Source organism: Meles meles, chromosome 15, assembly GCF_922984935.1.
Source record: "Meles meles chromosome 15, mMelMel3.1 paternal haplotype, whole genome shotgun sequence".
Taxonomy (NCBI): Eukaryota; Metazoa; Chordata; class Mammalia; order Carnivora; family Mustelidae; genus Meles; species Meles meles.
This window is the reverse complement of record NC_060080.1, coordinates 73,013,360-73,035,542: the sequence shown is the minus strand read 5'-3', so window position 1 is coordinate 73,035,542 and position 22,183 is coordinate 73,013,360. Positions and strand designations below refer to the sequence as shown.

At 41.4% G+C, this 22,183-nt stretch overlaps 1 protein-coding gene across 2 annotated transcripts in view; it reads right to left on the bottom strand.

The window, feature by feature from the left end:
• Window positions 1–21,869, bottom strand: part of FSHR (follicle stimulating hormone receptor) — a 176,697-nt gene extending 154,828 nt beyond the window's left edge. For both annotated transcript variants that reach the window (XM_045979536.1, XM_045979537.1), the window contains exon 1: window positions 21,718–21,869. In XM_045979536.1, coding sequence (XP_045835492.1) covers window positions 21,718–21,869 — 152 coding nt within the window. The remainder of the gene's footprint in view (window positions 1–21,717) is intronic.
• Window positions 21,870–22,183: the final 314 nt, after the last annotated feature.

Below are 22,183 nucleotides of genomic sequence, written 5' to 3'. Positions count from 1 at the left end.
TTTTTCAAAAGCAGGTGAAGGTCAAAGGAAAATAACAGTAGAATTCTAATGCTCATAAAATCTGGAAGGTGTCCCCTGGGTGTAAGGAGAGGTGCGGGTGATAGTGAAGGAATGTCTGTTCTTTGCGGGAGTAGAGAGGTAGGTTTTATAGGAATCCAGACAGAAATTTGTAAATTGTGGGTTTAGGTTTTTGGCTTTGGAAATAGAGGCTAGGCAATAGCTTTAATCGCCCACATAACCTTAGGCAAGTCATTTCATCTGGCTTGGCCTCATTTTTCATTCCTAAAGCAAGGGGAGACAGGAAGTGTATGCTCCCTAAATTTCATTTAGCATAAAAGTTCTCTGATTTGAAGAGCAAAGCAGATTTGCACAGATGAAGAATTGACAGATACAGATTTTTTAAAAAGAGGGGAAATAGTTTTTGGTGTCTATATTGGGTTGTATATACTGACTTGCTCAACACTCCAGCTCCTCTGGGCATATATGGAGGCCCATTTGCCAAATCGTAATCTTAGTTAGCTACATCTCACTAAATCACAGTTTCCTAAAGTGTATTCTGTAGGACACTTATGGGTTACATAAAATTGGAATGCTTCTGAGAGCCTTTAATATGTACATTGTGAATCTTTAGAATGGGGATAAAGCATGGAGTTTTTCTAAACCTAAGGTCATGGAAGACTTTTTAAAATTTGCTTTTTCTTGAGTGTCTTAAAAAAGTAGGGTTATGAGGAATATATTTTCAAAAATGCTATAGCAAAGGGCTAGTCTTCAAAAGCTTAAGATACTTCTCTTTCAAGAGGGTTTCATATTTTAACTGCAGAGTCTTAGAAGTTAAGACAATCTTGAAGGCTCCCAGAATTACTTTATTAATGGTGGCATTGCAACAAGTAGCAGGGGAGATATTTTGGGTGAACTGACAGTTCGGTGCTTCTCAAATCATATTACGTAAGATGTGGACTAGTTAGAGCAAGGTGGATCAGACTTCAGACCACATCCAAGATGAGACAACAGAGGTGCAGTTCCTCAAATCTAGAAGAAATCTTAAAAAAGAGGCTGTGAGGTCTTATGAGATCACTAAGGATTTTTTTTTTTTTTTAACTCTGTGGAACTTTTGTAACATCATCATCAAGGTTCATTAACATTGCATGAAGACAATTTAGGGAGTATATACAGAGCTCTCCAAGCCTTCATCCAGCACTCCATTTTCACATAGCATTCACTTTTTTTTAAACCTTTACACCTTCAGAAGATGAGCTTCTCCACCTGCTGACAGTTAATTATTTCTAAAGGACTGTCTTCATAGGAAATGTGTAAGGGGCAACAGAGAGTGGAGTTAGACCCACAAATCACCTCTCCCACAGGCACACACAAATAGCTTAAATGGGTCTTGAACGTTATTAGACAACTTCTTGTTATTTTGTAATTTATCAGTAGAAATGACCATTGGCATTTACTTTCCAGTCCTCCTCTGTTTATTCATGACCTTGCTCATTCATCTTCTGTCTGTGTGTGTCCTCCCAATTGACTAGTTACTGAGTACCCAGCCCTGGATGGCTGCAGGAGAGGGATGGAATGCTGGCCCTCAGAGACCTTACTGTATTTGAGAGACAAGATAATATGCAAGTTTTACATGATGGATAACTCCAGAATTGTACACATTTACATGTAGATGAAGTGTTTGGATTGTTTTGCTTTAGAAGTTCAGAGCACAGGGGGTCCTCTTTGTCTTTTTCATGGTTAGTACAAAGACTGGGCATCTTTAAATTAGGTTTATTAGGAATATTAATTTCATTTCTGACACTGAGGGGCTAAATAACTTTGGGTTAGTTTTTCAATTACATTTTCTTTATTTCCAAAATGGGAACAGTGATAGCTATAGTACAAGACTGTTAGGTGAGATATTAGGAGAAATAAACAGTGTGGTGATATAGTAGGACTTTCTAGATGTTTGTTAAATTTGGTATTTCCTTCTAGTTTTTACTTGCTTGAAGGGACTGTCATTTATTCCTTTATGTATGCATTTTTTGGGGGGAATTTATTTATTTTAGAGAGAGAGAGCACAAGCTTGAGCAGGAAGGGGTGGGGACAGAGGGAGAGGGAGAGAGAGAATCTCAAGCAGACTCCCTCCTGAGCATGGAGCCAGACATGAGGCTCCATGCCAGGACATTGAGATCATGACCTGAGCCAAAATCGAGTCAGTCACTTAACCGACTATGCCACCCAGGTGCCCTGATGCATTCATGCATGTATTGAGCATCTACTCTGTACCAGGAATATTCTACATGCTGGAATCCTTGCCATCATGAAACTTTTCTTCTGCTTTCTAGTAGGTGAAAATAAATAGCTAAGTAAAAACACTCAAATTGCAGTAACCTTATGAAAGAAAAGGTGCAATGCTAGAGGACTGCTACTATTAGCAGAGTCGTCAAGGAAGACCTCTCCAAGGAGGTAGCATTTTGGAAGATGCTGGAAAGATGAAAGTCAATGAGGGGGGGAAAAAGACATTATAGACAATGAAATACAAATTAAAAAAAAAAAAGCACACCAACAAAACTTCAGGTGGGAAAGAGCTTGGTGTATTGGAAGAGTAGAAAGGCTCCCAGGGTGGTTAAGCTTAGTGAAGATAGGCAAGTGGCATGTGATACGTACGGCGCCTGTGGAAAGAGACGTAGAGGTTGGACCATGGAGTGTCTTGTAGCCATGGCAAAGCACAGAAGCTCCAACAAAGAAGGGATTTTGTTCGTTTTACTCAATATTGGATATCTCACACCTAGAATAGTGCCTGCCATAGGAGATAACATGAAACACAGGATAAATAAATTTTATTTCAAGTGCAGTTCTAAGTAATTGTATGTCATACTCTTTAAAACTTTATCTAGCTGCTGTGTGAGGCTGGATTGTAGCTTCCAGGGGAACCAGGAGGTAGAAGAGGTTGAGACTATTCTAATAGTTCAGGCAAGAGACAATGATGGTTTGAGCTAGAGTGGTAGTAGGGAAGATCAGAAGTGGAGACATTTGTGTTGTACTTTAGGGGTCAGATCTCCAGCACTTGCTGTCAGACTGGATTTGGGTGTGTGTGGGGCAGGGGGGGGGGGGTTGGTGATATGTGCATTTCTGTAGATGATGAAGCTTGCCAGAGGAGATTCTGAGCCGTTTAGGGGAGGGTGATTAATTGTACTATTTTCTTACTTGTTTGGTTTTGAAATGCCAGTAAGAGATCCAAGTGGAGATGTCGAGGTTTCAGCTGGTTAATGAAGAGGTCAGGAACAGTATATATATATATGGTAGGTGAGGTGATATTTAAACCCATGGACTGGATGACATATATATATATATATATATAGTAGGTGAGGTGATATTTAAACCCATGGACTGGATGATATATCCCTGCAGAGAGTACAGGTGAACAAGAGAAGGGTGTCCAGATGAGGTCTGGGGAACTTCAACATTGAAAGATGGGGTAGCAGTGAAGAACTCAGCACTGGTCCAGGTCTGGCATGAGATGTAAGAGGAGGCTAATGTGGTGTCACAGAAACTGGAAGTTCAAAGAGAAAACTGTTTCAAGCAAGAGGATGCTCACTTGTGTGGAGTGTTCCTGAGAGGCATGTGACATGTGGCTAGGGGAATGACCATTGATTACTTCTGGCACCTGAATTGTGTGACATTCCTCTTATACTCAAATATTTATTTTTTTATTTGAAAAAAGATATAACCACAGTATAAAACATACAGAAAATAAAAAGTTTGCTGGTACCTATGACAGGGAAATTTTCAGTGGTTCCTATGGGAAAAGAACCAGATTCAGTGGGTTGAATAATGAGTGGAGATTCCTGAGAAGAGATGACATAGTAAACAAATAACTAAATAACTATCTGTTTCCTCTTGAAATCCCACTGAGAAGATAGCCATTGTTTTTTAAAGAGTTTTTATAAAGCTGCAAAGCCTCCTGGGAGCTGGTAAGAAATGTAGACCTTCGGGACCCACCCCAGCCTTACTGGTTCAGCCTTACTGAACCAGGATGTGAATTTTCCCAATACATCCTTCTGATTTGCTTCCACGTTAAAGTTTGAGAAGTATTGACTTGGCAATCCTAAACAGATGTGATTCACCCTGCACGTCCCTAAAACACTCAGGAACCGGAGGCATTAGCGTCCCTGGAAGTGGGAGTGGGGAGGAAACAGGGTCAGGTGGCTAAAATAGAGAGGACTGGTAGAGAGATGAAGAGGCAGCCATGCTTCCCACTGGCAGCAGTCAGGCAAGTGCTTTTCCACCTGAGCAAAACAGCAAAGGGCTATTCTTTAAAGAGAGTAGGACAGATAATTTCTGGACTGGACCGGATTTCCTTCTGTGGGGGTCTTTCATGACACTTGACATTTTTGAAGTGTTTAGGTCAGTTATTTTATAGAAATTTTAGCCTTGTTGGTCATTTCCTCATGATGGGTTCATGTTGTACAGCTTTGGCTGGAGAATCCCAGAGGTGATGCTGTGTTCATCTAAAAGTGTCACAATAGGATGTACGTGACATCACTGTCTCATTTCTGACATTAACATTGGTCACTGGTCGATTTGTTGATTTGTCTAACTCTTTCCCTGGCCAGTGAGGCCCTTCTCAAGCCCAAGGAGGGAGTTGGGCGGATTCATCCTGGCATCCCCCTACCTTACTGTCCAACGCAGCTCAGTGGCCTTCTGAGCCGCTGTCCTCTGTGCGGGGTTTTGGGGACCCAGATAATACTGATGACAGCTGTGGCCCTAGCCCTTTTCCTCAGCTACCAGAATGCAGGCATAGGGTTTCACCCTTTGGGTAGAAGCTTGGGAAAATCTTTTTTTTTTTTTTTAAAGATTTTTTTATTTGTTTATTTGACAGATCACAGGTAGGCAGAGAGGCAGGCAGAGAGAGAGGAGGAGGCAGGCTCCCCGTTGAGCAGAGAGCCCGATGTGGGGCTTGATCCAAGGACCCCGGGATCATGACCTGAGCCGAAGGCAGAGGCTTTAACCACTGAGCCACCCAGGCGCCCCGAAGCTTGGGAAAATCTTACCCAGGGAATTTGACCAACCCAAGAGGCAAGATTCACATACGGACTCAGCAATTTCCCAACTTAATAGCCCAGCCATTTGTTTGTTTCTTTCCCTTTCTTCCTTCCTCCCTCCCTTCATCCTTCTCTCCCTTCTACCCTCCCCACCTTCCTATGCTTTCCCTCCTTCCTTCCGTTGTTCCTTCCTGTTTTCTTTGCTGTTTTTGCTCCCCCACTCACACCCCCCCCCCCCCCCCCAAATCTCGCTGGAGAGCTCTGCTTCCAGAGCTACTTTGTAATTTTCTCCGGAGCTATTTTGTAGTTTTCTTATCTGCCTATCATAACTGTTTGTTCTTTATTCTCTTGTCTCTAGTATTTGTTTGGAGGAATGAGATGCCATTCCAAGACTGTATGTTCTTATTGAAGGAGCTCAACAGATTTTCACAATCAGGGTCCTGATAAGCAGTTTTGCTACTGTATGTAGAATTTCAGCTGACCTCTTTGCTCATCACCATATTGTCATATTTGCTTTCATTGCCTTTTCAGTTTGTTTTCTAAGTTAAAAGGGTGTTTCTTGTTGCGTTTTCCCAGTCTCTCCCCCACCCCCAATATATTTACTTACAGAAATTCTACACAGCTTGCTCACAAAACAAAAACCAATTAAATGAAGGTTTCTTTTGTTCCTGCCTTGAAGAGAGATTAGCCTTTGTGGGTGTATGGCGGTGGTGGCAAGGTTTTGGACTGACTCTTGATACTTGCTCAGGTGTTACCTGATGTTGGTGTGATCCTTCTTTTTCATTCGATTTGCTTTTCAATTCTAAAGCTAACATAGACATGCAAAACGGTTTGAAATTTACACAAAAAGAAAATTGCTTACAAGTTCAGGAGCACTGAAAAATTCCTTCTTAGTGTTCCCCTTTGCCAAAGTTGAAAATTTTAAGTTGTGTCATTTTCAGAAGAGATATCTGGGCTTTGTTGAGACTAAGTCTACATGATTACTGGATTTCAGAGACGACACACAGCTTCTTTGGGGGAAAGCTGGCATGCACAGTCTGTTGATTGATGTAGTCTTTTAACCTCCTCCCTCCTGGTAACCACATAATAGTATTCATGAGCACAGCCGCATCGGGGAAAATTACAAAGTTGGCAGAGACAACATGCAGACTAAGTTTTCCCTTTTGGTGCTGTTTTCCACCTTCTGTATTATTCTTTTCTATCTCAATTCAAGGGCCCAGTCTCTTGTATTTGCACAACTTGAAAACTTCTAGTCACACTTAAATATCTGAACATCAGTCTGCTAAACCTTACCATAAATTTGCTGGTGTTCGTTTGTCATTCTCTTTTATCTGGGGTCCGTTTTGTCCTTGAATAGTAAAGCAAGTATTTTCTGACCTTTTAAGGATTAGACTGTTGTGGAAGAGGCCCTGCCTGACTCCTGAAACCAACCCTTGGTGGTCAGAAGAGTCAATCTAGATGGCACAGACAGACGCCCTGCTTCTCACTCACTTGCCTCTGGTACGAAGCACACAAGCATCTTCTTATTGGCTTTTACTAGGCATCTATTCCTTCCAGTTCACACAATCTATGATTTCAGATTGCAACTTGTAGTTAGTTGTGAAATGATCGAGTTCGACAATGACTACTCTGGGTTCTCAGCATGGATTTTCCTTTTTGTGAGTAAAAGTGAGGAAAAACAGTATTGTTATTATTTCTTGGATGTTCTTCTCTTAAAACAACTCCATGAGAACAGGCACCATGCCTCTCCTATTGATCCCTTTTTTTTCCTGACAGCCTAGTACAGTGCCTTGTACAAAGATAATCAAATATTTGCCATTGAAGGAAAGCTTAATGAAAAAATGAGCATCTTTACTCTGGTCTCAAAAACTGAATAATACTGAAGTAACATACTTGAGGTTGGAGAATAGAAGATCTATCTGGGAACAGAAAGTATTGCATGAAGCAAAGATTTAAGGGGATGGAAGATGAGAGTGAGGGCAGGAGAGATAATCTGAGGCCAAAGTATGGAAGACCTTACTGTCCAATGTAGGACATGGGACTTTTGTCCTAACTCTGCGTATTGGAGCCCACAGGGGAATTAAATGAGAGCAAGAGCTTGGAGCAAGGGGCTGGAGGGCAGCCAATGGAAGGCACAGAAACCAGTTCAGAAGCTGTTATTGTGAGATGGTAAGGAACACACGAGTAGAGGAAAGCCTATCTTCCAGGGATGTGATGATCCATCATCCAAACCAAAATTTAGTAGACTTTATCAGAAGGGACAGAATATTTTAAACTGGGGTCACTCCTGAAGAATCTAGTGCTCCAGGCTGTGGCTTTTCCTCATGAGGGGCCTCTCTTTTTCATACCCTTCTTATTCTGGGAGCACTGTGGATGAAATGTTCAGTGACCTCCAGTCAGCCTTCATTTACGGAGTTCCAGTCATTGCTGGAGATGGGATCTCCCACAAATCTGTATTTAAAACCCCTTGCCAAATTGAAAATAGTGAGAGAGAGGAGTATCTGTATGAGGTTTCCTGTGTTGGATTTCAAAACAAAACTGTCTACTGAGCCTAAAGGAACCCTGCTCAACTCCCACCCACCTAAATCCCCCAGCTGAAATCACAGGATTGAGGAGTATATGCCTGCTGGACTCCGAGACCTAGAAGATGCTTATTGGCTTTGAGAGGTTTGGTGCCTGAAGATGTTTGTCACATAGAAGCACTTTACAATTGAGTGAAATTTTGGCATTACTTTATTTACTTCAAGTTTCCGCCAATGTACTGACAAATTTTCTTTCTGATTCCCTCTATTAATTGAGCTCTCTGTCACTTAAATGTAGCTGAGCTTTGTGGGTTCCTTCGGCAGCACATATACTAGAGGTATTCATCAACTTTTGCATTAGTGGGATATCAACATTGTCTCATACCGTTTATTTTCCACTATTTCTGACATGACATTCTGTGATGACTCAGTGTTAGCTCTTGCTGAAAGGGTCTGGGAGAAGGGATGAAAATGTGGGCTCAAGCTACTCCTAAGACTAAAAATATCATTGAGTTCAAGGCTATGGCAAGGGTTTGGTTACTTTATTCCTTTTTTTTTTTTTTTTGCACATCACTTGAAGTTTTTCAGATCAGTTGGCCTATTCCGTATGAAAGAACAAGGTAAAGGCATGTTCAGGTCGAAAACACAAAACATGCTCTGAGATATTTCAGGGGGAGGTCAGATTAATAACAAACATCCAGATCTCATTATAATCAGATCCTAAGCAATTAAAAATAATTACTCTCTTTCCTAGCTGACCTTGGGGGATATATAAGCTAGAGTCAAGTCTAAATAAAGCTAAATTGGAGAGTCTAAATCTAACAGCTTAAAATAAAAGTATAGTCCAGTCAACCATTGTGTCTAGATAACTCAATTAGTGGCTTTGGGGAAGGATAATCAAAAGTTAAATAAAATTTCCCATTTACTGCCAGCATGTCTTGCTTCTGAAGCTTTGGCTTGTTTGGTAGAGGACTTGGGTGAGGAAGGATAACTCTCACCTTTGGGTAAACAAGGGATTTTATCATCACCAAGCTAGTGGAATTTTGCTGTCTCAAACCCCTACTCTTGAATTGCTGATAATGACTCTGTAAATTATAGCTCTCAGCCAATTCTCAGGGTAGAGTTCATCTTGTATTTTAAAGGATTCTTTCCCTGCGATGTAATTTCTACTTTTCCCCTTTCAAGGTACCACATTATATAGCTCCCCCTTTGGTCATTTTCCTGATTCCTCCATGGGGAATATAAACGTCCCCTACCCCCAGCCCAATTAAATTCCAAATGTTGGGCATACATATACCATTTCTCACTAAAGTTGGTGCAAGATTTTGTTTTGAGAGAAAGGATTATGTATGCATTAACATAAAAACTGTGCTGTTTTTTTCCTTCAAAGAAATATCTAAACAAGACAGTAGGAGTCTCGGGATATGGGCACCGGGGGTAATCTTCACAGTGGGATGTTTGGTTTTGATATCCAGATAGAACTACAGTAATCAAAGCACATCTGGAGAACACAGGAAACCTCACATTCAGGGTCTGGAATCTGACCTTAATTGGCAAAAATTATATTTCTTTGAACATTTCTGCCTGGCTTAAAGTGATTTGGTTTAGGCAATGTCATTTATCTTTTCAATATTCTTGTTAGGTATAGAGAAGCAAGTATTATTACTTATGTCAGGAGAATTGAGTGACGTGCTTAGAATACAGAATGTTCAACTTTTTAACTTAGACTTTGTTCCTGATCTTTGTATCTTTCTGAATAAATTAATTGATTCTAGAATGACATACAGGCATTTTCCTAAAACAAGCACATAAAAAGGCAAGGAAAATAAGAAAGCTATCAAATCCTATAGTAGCTCACCACAGGGAGAGCAATAATCATCTTTTATAAGAATCTTTTCCTTAGTACTGAGGAACGGAGCAAATAAACAGATGTAATTCCCCCTGATTTATGGTATCATTTGTTCTACATGTAATTGAGGGCCCAGAACATACATAGCACAATAAAGAATACAAAAGAAATTTTCACTACAGTGGAGGAAATAGGACACACATGAAAAAATAAGGACAAAGAAAGATGAAGTGTGAAATGAATTGTACTAGCATTCGGATTAAATAAAGATGAAGTGGTCAGGGAAGACTTCATCAAGGAGGCAACCTTTGAGCAAGGTGATCATAAGTAGGCTGGATTTTAAGAGGCAAGAATAAAGAAACTGAGGATAGTATAAACAGGAGGCATAACATGAAGACACAGGGAGGCAGAAATGCACAAACTGAGCTTAAGAGTGAGTCTTCAGCAGTCTTACAGAGTAAATGGCTCCTGTTGGAGAGGAGTGAGAAGCAGTCAGAAAAATGACTTTGAGTGACATTGAGTGAGTTTGAATGGGGGGAATCATAAGTTGGTGGCAATTGTATTTTAGGGAGAAAAATTCAATGACAGTGTGCAGGCTGGTTTGGAGAAGAGAGCAATTGACTGAAGGGAGATAAAGTAGGACATAATTATACAATCCTGGCTTTAGATGTTCAGGGCCCAAACAGATGTTGGCAATAAAGAAAGAATTACTAATGGGGGTCCCTTAGTGGCTCAGGAATTTGAGCTTCTGACTCTTGGTTTCTGCTCAGGTCATGATCTTGTTGTAAGATCAGGCCCCCTGTTGGGCCCCACACTCAGCAGGCAGTCTGCTTGAGATTCTTTCCCTCCCTCTCCCTCTGTCCCTTCCTCCACTTGCATGTGCACACTCTCTCACCCTCAAATAAATAAAATAAATCTTTAAAAAAAATACTGGTAGTAGTGATCCAGGAGTCAAGATGGCGGAGAAGTAGCAGCCTGAGACTACATCAGGTAGCAGGAGATCAGCTCGATAGCTTATCTAAACATTGCAAACACCTACAAATCCAACGGGAGAGCGAAGAGAAGAAGAACAGCAACTCTAGAAACAGAAAATCAACCACTTTCTGAAAGGTAGGACTGGCGGAGAAGTGAATCTAAAACGACGGGAAGATAGACCGCGGGGGGAGGGGCCGGCTCCCGGCAAGCGGCGGAGGAACGGAGCACAAAATCAGGACTTTTAAAAGTCTGTTCCACTGAGGGACATTGCTCCAGGGGCTAAACCGGGGTGAAGCCCACGCGGGGCCAGCGTGGCCCCAGGCCCCGCAGGGTCACAGAAGGATCGGGGGTGTCGGAGTGTCGGAGAGCTCGCAGCTATTAGAACGGAGAAGCCGGCTGCCAAGACAGAGCCGAGGACTGAACTCTCAGCTCGGGGTTACCTTGAACTGGTCGCGGGCTGGGTGAGCTCCGAGCGCGGCTAGAGGCTGGGGATACGGGAGTGATTGGGTGCTGTCCTCTGGGGGCGCACTGAGGAGTGGGGCCCCAGGCTCTCGGCTCCTCCGGGCCGGAGACTGGGAGGCCACCATTTTCATTCCCGTCCTCCGGAACTCTACGGAAAGCGTTCAGGGAACAGAAGCTCCCAAAAGCGAACCCGAGCCAATTACTTAGTCCGGCGGCCGGTAAGGGCGGTGCAATCCCGCCTCGGGCAAAGACACTTGAGAGTCACTACAACAGGCCCCTCCCCCAGAAGATCAACAAAATATCCAGCCAGAACGAATTTCATCTATCAAGGAGAAAGCAGATTCAATTCCTAAGACAGCAGAGCAATTCCAGAGGAGGAGAAAGCAAAGCACGGAACTCATGGCTTTCTCCCCATGATTCTTTAGTCTTGCGGCTACTTCAATTTTTTTTTTCTTTTTTCAATTTTTTTTTTCTTTTTTCAATTTTTTTTTCTTTTTTCTTTTTTCTTCTTCTGCTAAATTTTTTAAAACTTTTACCCTTTTCTTTTTTAACATTTTTTGACTAGTTCATCTAAATATATATATTTTTTCTTTCTTTTTTGTATTTTTTAATTTGTTTTATTTTTTAAATTTTTTTCTTTCTTTTTTTTTTTTCTTTTTTTTTCAGAAGCTGTTTTATCCCCTTTCTCCCCCCCACAATTTGGGGTCTCTTCTCATTTGGTTACAGCGCATTTTTCCGGGGTCTTTGCCACCCTTTTAGTAGTTTATTTGCTCCTTCATATCCTCTTATCTGGACAAAATGACAAGGCGGAAAAAATCACCACAAACAAAAGAACAAGAGACAGTACCGAAGGCTAGGGACCTAATCAACACAGACATGGGTACTATGTCAGATCAAGAGTTCAGAATGACGATTCTGAACATTCTAGCCGGGCTCGAAAAAGGCATGGAAGATATTAGAGAAACCCTCTCTGGAGATATTAAAGCCCTTTCTGGAGAAATTAAAGAACTAAAATCTAACCAAGTTGAAATCAAAAAAGCTATTAATGAGGTGCAATCAAAAATGGAGGCTCTCACTGCTAGGATCAATGAGGCAGAAGAAAGAATTAGTGATATAGAAGACCAAATGACAGAGAATAAGGAAGCCGAGCAAAAGAGGGACAAACAGCTACTGGACCATGAGGGGAGAATTCGAGAGATAAGTGACACCATAAGACGAAACAACATTAGAATAATTGGGATTCCAGAAGAAGAAGAAACAGAGAGGGGAGCAGAAGGTCTATTGGAGAGAATCATTGGAGAGAATTTCCCTAATATGGCAAAGGGAACAAGCATCAACATCCAGGAGATGCAGAGAACCCCCCTCAAAGTCAACAAGAATAGATCCACACCCCGTCACCTAATAGTAAAATTTACAAGTCTTAGTGACAAAGAGAAAATCCTGAAAGCAGCCCGAGAAAAGAAGTCTGTAACATACAATGGTAAAAATATTAGATTGGCGGCAGACTTATCCACAGAGACCTGGCAGGCCAGAAAGAGCTGGCATGATATATTCAGAGCACTCAACGAGAAAAACATGCAGCCAAGAATACTCTATCCAGCTAGGCTATCATTGAAAATAGAAGGAGAGATCAAAAGCTTCCAGGACAAACAAAAACTGAAAGAATTTGCAAACACCAAACCAGCTCTACAGGAAATATTGAAAGGGGTCCTCTAAGCAAAGAGAGAGCCTAAAAGTAGTAGATCAGAAAGGTACAGAGACAATATACAGTAACAGTCACCTTACAGGCTACTAATGGCACTAAATTCATATCTCTCAATAGTTACCCTGAATGTTAATGGGCTAAATGCCCCAATCAAAAGACACAGGGTATCAGAATGGATAAAAAAACAAAACCCATCAGTATGTTGCCTACAAGAAACTCATTTTAGACGCGAAGACACCTCCAGATTTAAAGTGAGGGGGTGGAAAACAATTTACCATGCTAATGGGCATCAGAAGAAAGCTGGAGTGGCAATCCTTATATCAGATCAATTAGATTTTAAGCCAAAGACTATAATAAGAGATGAGGAAGGACACTATATCCTACTCAAAGGGTCTGTCCAACAAGAAGATCTAACCATTTTAAATATCTATGCCCCTAACGTGGGAGCAGCCAACTATATCAACCAATTAATAACAAAATCAAAGAAACACATCAATAATAATACAATAATAGTAGGGGACTTGAACACTCCCCTCACTGAAATGGACAGATCATCCAAGCAAAAGATCAACAAGGAAATAAAGGCCTTAAATGACACACTGGACCAGATGGACATCACAGATATATTCAGAACATTTCATCCCAAAGCAACAGAATACACATTCTTCTCTAGTGCACATGGAACCTTCTCCAGAATAGATCACATCCTGGGTCACAAATCAGGTCTCAACCGGTATCAAAAGATTAGGATCATTCCCTGCATATTTTCAGACCACAATGCTCTGAAGCTAGAACTCAATCACAAGAGGAAAGCTGGAAAGAACCCTAATACATGGAGACTAAACAGCATCCTTCTAAAGAATGAATGGGTTAACCAGGAAATTAAAGAAGAATTGAAAAAATTCATGGAAACAAATGATAATGAAAACACAACAGTTCAAAATCTGTGGGACACAGCAAAGGCAGTCCTGAGAGGAAAATATATAGCAGTACAAGCCTTTCTCAAGAAACAAGAAAGGTCTCAAGTACACAACCTAACCCTACACGTAAAGGAGCTGGAGAAAGAACAAGAAAGAAACCCTAAACCCAGCAGGAGAAGAGAAATCATAAAGATCAGAGCAGAAATCAATGAAATAGAAACCAAAAAAACAATAGAAAAAATCAATGAAACTAGGAGCTGGTTCTTTGAAAGAATCAATAAGATTGATAAACCCCTGGCCAGACTCATCCAAAAGAAAAGAGAAAGGACCCAAATCAATAAAATCATGAATGAAAGAGGAGAGATCACAACTAACACCAAAGAAATACAGACAATTATAAGAACATACTATGAGCAACTTTACGCCAACAAATTGGACAATCTGGAAGAAATGGATGCATTCCTAGAGACATATAAACTACCACAACTGAACCAGGAAGAAATAGAAAACCTGAACAGGCCCATAACCAGTAAGGAGATTGAAACAGTCATCAAAAATCTCCAAACAAACAAAAGCCCAGGGCCAGACGGCTTCCCAGGGGAATTCTACCAAACATTTAAAGAAGAACTCATTCCTATTCTCCTGAAACTGTTCCAAAAAATAGAAATGGAAGGAAAACTTCCAAACTCATTTTATGAGGCCAGCATCACCTTGATCCCAAAACCAGACAAGGATCCCACCAAAAAAGAGAACTACAGACCAATATCCTTGATGAACACAGACGCAAAAATTCTCGCCAAAATACTAGCCAATAGGATTCAACAGTACATTAAAAGGATTATTCACCACGATCAAGTGGGATTTATTCCAGGGCTGCAGGGTTGGTTCAACATCCGCAAATCAATCAATGTGATAGAACACATTAATAAAAGAAAGAACAAGAACCATATGATACTCTCCATAGATGCTGAAAAAGCATTTGACAAAGTACAGCATCCCTTCCTGATCAAAACTCTTCAAAGTGTGGGGATAGAGGGCACATACCTCAATATTATCAAAGCCATCTATGAAAAACCCACCGCAAATATCATTCTCAATGGAGAAAAACTGAAAGCTTTTCCGTTAAGGTCAGGAACACGGCAGGGATGTCCATTATCACCACTGCTATTCAACATAGTACTAGAAGTCCTAGCCTCAGCAATCAGACAACAAAAAGAAATTAAAGGCATCCAAATTGGTAAAGAAGAAGTCAAACTATCACTCTTCGCAGATGATATGATACTATATGTGGAAAACCCAAAAGACTCCACTCCAAAACTGCTAGAACTTGTTCAGGAATTCAGTAAAGTGTCAGGATATAAAATCAATGCACAGAAATCAGTTGCATTTCTGTACACCAACAACAAGACTGAAGAAAGAGAAATTAAGGAGTCAATCCCATTTACAATTGTACCCAAAACTATAAGATACCTAGGAATAAACCTAACCAAAGAGACTAAGAATCTATACACAGAAAATTATAAAGTACTCATGAAAGAAATTGAGGAAGACACAAAAAAATGGAAAAATGTTCCATGCTCCTGGATTGGAAGAATAAATATTGTGAAAATGTCTATGCTACCTAAAGCAATCTACACATTTAATGCAATCCCTATCAAAATACCATCCATTTTTTTCAAAGAAATGGAACAAATAATCCTAAAATTTATATGGAACCAGAAAAGACCTCGAATAGCCAAAGGAATATTGAAGAACAAAGCCAAAGTTGGTGGCATCACAATTCCGGACTTCAAGCTCTATTACAAAGCTGTCATCATCAAGACAGCATGGTACTGGCACAAAAACAGACACATAGACCAGTGGAACAGAATAGAGAGCCCAGAAATCGACCCTCAACTCTATGGTCAACTAATCTTCGACAAAGCAGGAAAGAATGTCCAATGGAAAAAAGACAGCCTCTTCAATAAATGGTGCTGGGAAAATTGGACAGCCACATGCAGAAAAATGAAATTGGACCACTTCCTTACACCACACACGAAAATAGACTCCAAATGGATGAAGGACCTCAATGTGAGAAAGGAATCCATCCAAATCCTTGAGGAGAATGCAGGCAGCAACCTCTTCGACCTCAGCCGTAGCAACATCTTCCTAGGAACAACGGCAAAGGCAAGGGAAGCAAGGGCAAAAATGAACTGTTGGGATTTCATCAAGATCAAAAGCTTTTGCACAGCAAAGGAAACAGTTAACAAAACCAAAAGACAACTGACAGAATGGGAGAAGATATTTGCAAACGACATATCAGATAAAGGGCTAGTATCCAAAATCTATAAGGAACTTAGCAAACTCAACACCCAAAGAACAAACAATCCAATCAGGAAATGGGCAGAGGACATGAACAGACATTTCTGCAAAGAAGACATCCAGATGGCCAACAGACACATGAAAAAATGCTCCACGTCACTCGCCATCAGGGAAATACAAATCAAAACCACAATGAGATATCACCTCACACCAGTCAGAATGGCTAAAATGAACAAGTCAGGAAATGACAGATGCTGGAGAGGATGTGGAGAAAGGGGAACCCTCCTCCACTGTTGGTGGGAATGCAAGCTGGTGCAACCACTCTGGAAAACAGCATGGAGGTTCCTCAAAATGTTGAAAATAGAACTACCCTATGACCCAGCAATTGCACTACTGGGTATTTACCCTAAAGATACAAACATAGTGATCCGAAGGGGCACGTGTACCCGAATGTTTATAGCAGCAATGTCTACAATAGCCAGACTATGGAAAGAACCTAGATGTCCATCAACAGATGAATGGATAAAGAAGAGGTGGTATATATACACAATGGAATACTATGCAGCCATCAAAAGAAATGAAATCTTGCCATTTGCGACGACGTGGATGGAACTAGAGCGTATCATGCTTAGTGAAATAAGTCAATCGGAGAAAGACAACTATCATATGATCTCCCTGATATGAGGACATGGAGAAGCAACATGGGGGGGTAGGAGATAGGAGAAGAATAAATGAAACAAGATGGGATTGGGAGGGAGACAAACCATAAATGACTCTTAATCTCACAAAACAAACTGGGGGTTGCTGCGGGGAGGTGGGATTGGGGGAGGGGGAGCGGGCTATGGACATTGGGGAGGGGAAGCGAACCATAAGAGACTATGGACTCTGAAAAACAACCTGAGGGTTTTGAAGGGTCAGGGGTGGGAGGTTGGGGCAACCTGAGGGTTTTGAAGGGTCAGGGGTGGGAGGTTGGGGGAACAGGTGGTGGGTAATGGGGAGGGCACGTTTTGCATGGAGCACTGGGTGTTGTGCAAAAAGAATGAATACTGTTACGCTGAAAAAATAAATAAAATGAGAAAAAAAAATACTGGTAGTAGTAATAGGAAGGGAGTTTATAAAACTGATTGCATATGGGCAATCAAGAAAGTGAGCCATTGATACCCAACAGAAGTCAGGAGTGGTTTTTACTCATCTTACAGTCCATTGTTTTCTTTTTCCTTTCTTCACCTCAGTCCAATTAACACCTAGTTTCCACATGGCTATAGTCCTCACAACCATCTTTATGAGAATACACTACGTTCTTAAATAGCAGCTTCTCAGACACAAAGCCCTGAAACCCCAGCCAAAGATTTGCCTCCAGCTGATACTGAACACTGAACTAGGAGTTAGGAGGTCCAGTCTGCAGCTCAGACTTGACAAGGGATTCATTCTGGTGGCTGGGGTTGGATAGACCAACCTTTGGAGTAGCCTTTCTTAGAGTGTGTTCTGCAGAATATTAATCCCAGAATATGCTTTCAGAGGGAAAAATTGCACAACTGAACTTGTTTGCACACATCTAAAGCTCCATTTCCCGTTTGAAGATCACAGAACTTTATTGGCAGCAAAAGTCTTCCTTTGGGTACACAGTGCTGATACGTCCCTCAGAACTAAGGAAAGACAAAAGTAGCTCCTAGCTAAACAGCAGTCTGTGATTCTGGAATAAGGCGAGTGATCTAAACCAAAGCAGCAAAACAAGAAACAAAAGGCAGAGGGAGAAATTAAAACAAAACACTATAATTAGATAATTAAAAGTAAAGGCAGGTCATTTGAGATAACAGTGAGATACAAGAACTTGATAGGAAGGGAGGGGTCAACACAGGCAGCCTATAAAAAAATCTCAATACCGATCTCCCTGAGTCAACAGTGGACCCTTTTCTCCTCTGAGTAACGAGGTCATGTGACCCTGCTGAAGAAAAAGATGGCTGTACCTGTGCTGCGACTAGAGCTAAAATTTCAGATTTTGAATGGGTGCTCACATTCTCCCTAGAAATTGTTAACTCCAGGAAGAATAAAGCAAGATTGAAGTGTCCTTTCTAGATTGACTGACTTCCTCCAATTGAAACTGAGTTTCTAGAGTAAGTCAGAAATCAAAATTCCTTTGACTGTGGTCAGAATGAAACTTCCCTGGGTTCTTGGCAAATACTGAAAGCCTAAAAGCACACATTTTCTTACTCAGAAAATAAGTGCATAGAGAGTAAGTGCTCCAGCCACTGGGGGAAGGAGGAGGTCATTCTCAAGTAAGTAAGAAATTATAAACGTCTCAGAGTTGCAAAGATCTCTGTATCAGTTGTTGAAAACATTCTCGTAGCTATGGATTCATTTGGTCATCATGAACGCCCTCTGGCATTTGTTTGTTTTTCCTAGTGTTCAACAGAGACTGCAGCAAGGATGACCATCACCACCAGTACCCTAGAGGCATTGCCCTAGGTGTTAAATATCCATTGTCCCATATAGTCCTCACAGCAACTCTTTGAGAAAGGCTCACATTACAGTTTCCATTACACAGCCATGAGATTATGTGGTAGAGCAAAGAAGAGTGTCATAGCCTGGGTTCAAACTTCAGTCTCTTGGATTCTAAACACTATTCTATACTATCTCTGAAGCCCCCTGGGAACATTGCCTTGCAAGTCCCTCCATTCCTGCCCTAGCTCACCTAGTTTAGTACTTTCTCCACAGTGCCAAGTTGTTTCAGGCTGTCTCAACCCCACTTAAGCCAATAAGACTTAGCCACTTTTAGCTACCGTCTAAATCAGAAGTGGGTAATTGATAACCTGTGGGTCAAAGTGGGCCTGCCCTCTGTTTTTCTGTGGCTCATGAGATGAGACTATTTCTTACCTTTTACATGATGAAAAATAAAGTCAAAAGAAGAATATTTTGAAACATGTGACCATGATACGAAATTCAAATTTCAGTGGCAAAAATAGGGTTTTGCTGGAAAACAGCCATGCTTGTTGCATTTTGTCCTTGGCACCTTTGCTACAACTGTGATAGTCGAGTAGTCACAGCAGAGACTTATGGCCCATAAAGCATAAAGTATTTATTACTGGGTCTTAAGCAAAAAACTACTGACCTCTGGGCAAATTCTAAGGGACATCTCTGTTTGTTTGAAGAGGAACAAATGAAAGGAGTCTGAGGCTTTCATTATACACAGCACAAAGAAGACACAGGAGCACAGGCTAAAGTTTGGATTCCAGCTCCACCATCCAGGAGCCACAGGGCTGACAGCGTCCGAGTTATTGAACTTTTGGGCTCTTTGGTTTGTCTCATGTGAAAAATGGAGCAATAATACCAAACTTGCTGTTCTGTTGTGAAGTTTTAATAAAGTATTTTGTGTAGAGCCTCAGGCAAATGGTACAGGCCCTTCCGTAAATGGAATGCACCTGCCTGTTGGTGGTGCTTTCCTCTTGCTTTGGTGTTAAATTAACATGGGCAGATGGTTGGGAACTAGGAACCTCTTGTGATAGCTGGCATATACATAAAATGAGAGTGCTGCAAGGTAGATGGGATGAGAGGATAAATTGTACATGGTAAGAGGTAGCAGTGGCTTTCCCCTGGGTGAATCTGACTATGAAGCTGTGATTTGGTGGTGGGTTAAGCTGCCGCACTCACTGAAGACCAGCTATTCCATCCACCTCCGCCTGGTGTGATCCTCATTAAAGTCAACACCCAAATGCAGAAGACTGCAAGGTGAATTAGAAATACGTAGTTGAACAAGCCATTTCATCTTCCCTCTGCCGGGTGTTTCAGATAAGCCCCACCCAATCCTTTTAAAAACAAAAATAAAAATTATTGTTCTTGCATTCTAATTTAACATCTGAGTCCTAGTTCACTTGGCGTTTTATCTGCGCTACAGTGATGAACACACTAACCTCAAAAATAGCCTCAAATAATTTTTCTACACCTAACGACTAAAGCAACATTTATCTTGGTTGGTTATTTGCCAATAACAGGCAAATACTTTCTTCCCTTCCTTAGTTTTATGCAACTTTGTCCCCTAGTATATACACCGAAGGGAGGGGTTCACCCAGAGCTAGCATTTATCAAGAGTGATAAACACACGGTCTCCTACAGTCTCTTTCTCAGTTGCAAAGTGCTCTTGGGCAGAGATTTATTTTAGTCATTTATGTCTTAGTAAGAATTACTTTCCAAAAACCATACTCCTGCTCCTCCCATACTATATGCACGTACTCCCTGAGGTTTGGAGTTTGGGAATGAATTTTCTTCTTTTCTTTCCTCCCTTCTTTTCTTTCCTTCTTCATGTTTTCTATGCAGAATGAAAAAAATCTCTCTTCTGATGAAGAGATGTCAGAAAGTAGATGGTCTAGTGCAGAAGGGAGTTTGGGATGCATGAGTATCACCCTAAAATTAAACCTTGCTAGGGGTCGTCTGCTGTAGCAGTTGGTTGGCACTGTTTGGCTCATCCAGAAACATTGGAAGAAGTAGAGAGATAGAAATGGGTATGTTTGTGAGGGAGCTATATCTTCTAGTTTAAGCAATGATCCAACCAAACTGCTTGTATTAAAACCATTTAGAAGTGAGGAACTTGAGGTTCAGAAAGGGTTAAACAAGTACTCAAAGTTGCTTAGGAGCAAGTGACTTCTTATAGGAGCTCAAGTGTGTTGACCTTCTCCTGTGTTTCTAATGACTCAATAAACCAAATTTTGCATAGGTGCATTCCTCCCCATAATCAGGAATATTTGTCTCATTAGAAGCAGTGTAGCCAAAACACAGAGCTGACTAGTTATTTTCTCTGCCCCTGCAGCAGCCTCTGCGTAGGAACTGAGGACTTGAGATGAACAGGGAAAAAGTAGCAAGCGTAACTAACCAAGTGTGTGATCATTTGTCCCTGAGTGACAACCTGAAAGGCACCACCATGTTTGAGTGTAGTGTTGGTAATTGTGAACTGAATAGATGACTGTACTTTGCAGTAAAATAAGAGTCATCTGTAGCTTTATGGGACCAAGAGTAAAACAGGCTTCCAGAAGAGTGGCTTCTCTTTAACATCCTTGGACTGAGTTTACCTACAACTTCTGAGCCTAACAACCTACTAGTACTCCGGGAAAGTAGAAATTGGACAGTCAGACAGGTTTCGGGGAAAGAACAGTAGACTATGAGTCAAAAGGCCTGATTTCTCATTTTGGCTGTGCCTTGACTCATTGTAAGAGATTGGACGAATCTCTTGACTCTCTGGACCCCAGAATCCTCGTTTGTAAAATGAAGAGAGAGTGAAATGATGTCTAAGATCTTGTCCTACTCTCAGAGTCTATGGACTTCCTATTAAAATAGTTCAGTGACATTCTAAAGTTGTGAATCACATTTTCCCAGCTGTATGAAAGATGATGCAATCCTGCTCACCCCCCGCCCCTTTTCTCTCTCCCTTTCTTCACACCCCTTCCCCTCTCCTCCAACTCCATTTCCCCGGGAAGCAGAAACTCAGTTCAGGAGTTATCTGCTGGAGCCTCCAAAGTGACAGTGACTCGTGCCTTCTTGAAATTCAGTGTCTTTAGGAGACACGTTGTATATGCCACTTAAATCACTTAAATCATGACTGTCTTTCTGCCTCTAATTCCAGGTCTTCAAAGTTTCTAGGTTTTCTTAGTTTTACTTTTCTTGTTCTACCAAAGACAGTTTGGAACCCAAGAGCAAATGTGTTGAAAAGACTCAAATATCTTCTTTTTGCCTTTGGATTGAGCTTTCCACACTGCTCTTTCCTGGCAGCTGCTGAGACAAAATCTTTCTAAGATCCTGGGAGAGCTGCAAGCAGGGGTGTTAGGCTGGGGGAGTCTGTTTTACTCAAGCCCTTGGTCAGGGCAGAAATAATTCAGCCCAACAGTTATCAGCCTAATGTGAAAATAGTAATAGCATACAACACACAGATGCCAGCCCCACGGTTGTTCCCGCTGCCTCGGATACTCACAGTTCAACGGCATTCCTGGGGAGGTCGGAGGGAATCTCTGTCACCTTGCTCTCTTGGCAGAGGAAAACCCTGTGAGAGCAGTGACAGATCTGATGATGACATCCTGAGCTTAAGCTCAGGAATGCCAGCACGGCGACCAGGAGCAAGGCCATACTTATTCATCCATCCACCTGCTTTCTTCCTGCATCTGCAGAGAAAAATCTCCACAGATTTCAGAAGCTTCACGCAGCGCCCTTATGAGAAGAGATCCGCCAGGGTCATGTGACCCACTATGTTTTTTTTTTTTTTTTCCCCGGTCACTTCCAGACAAAGAGCAAAATTCCTGTGTGTCAGTAATGATTTCCGGGGCAAGATAAGCTACTCCCTTATCCTTCTCTGTTGGATTTCTTGTACACTGACCTAAGGGAGAGAGGAAATAGAACCTTAATGCATGTCTGGAATAGTTTACATTAATGATACTGTAGAA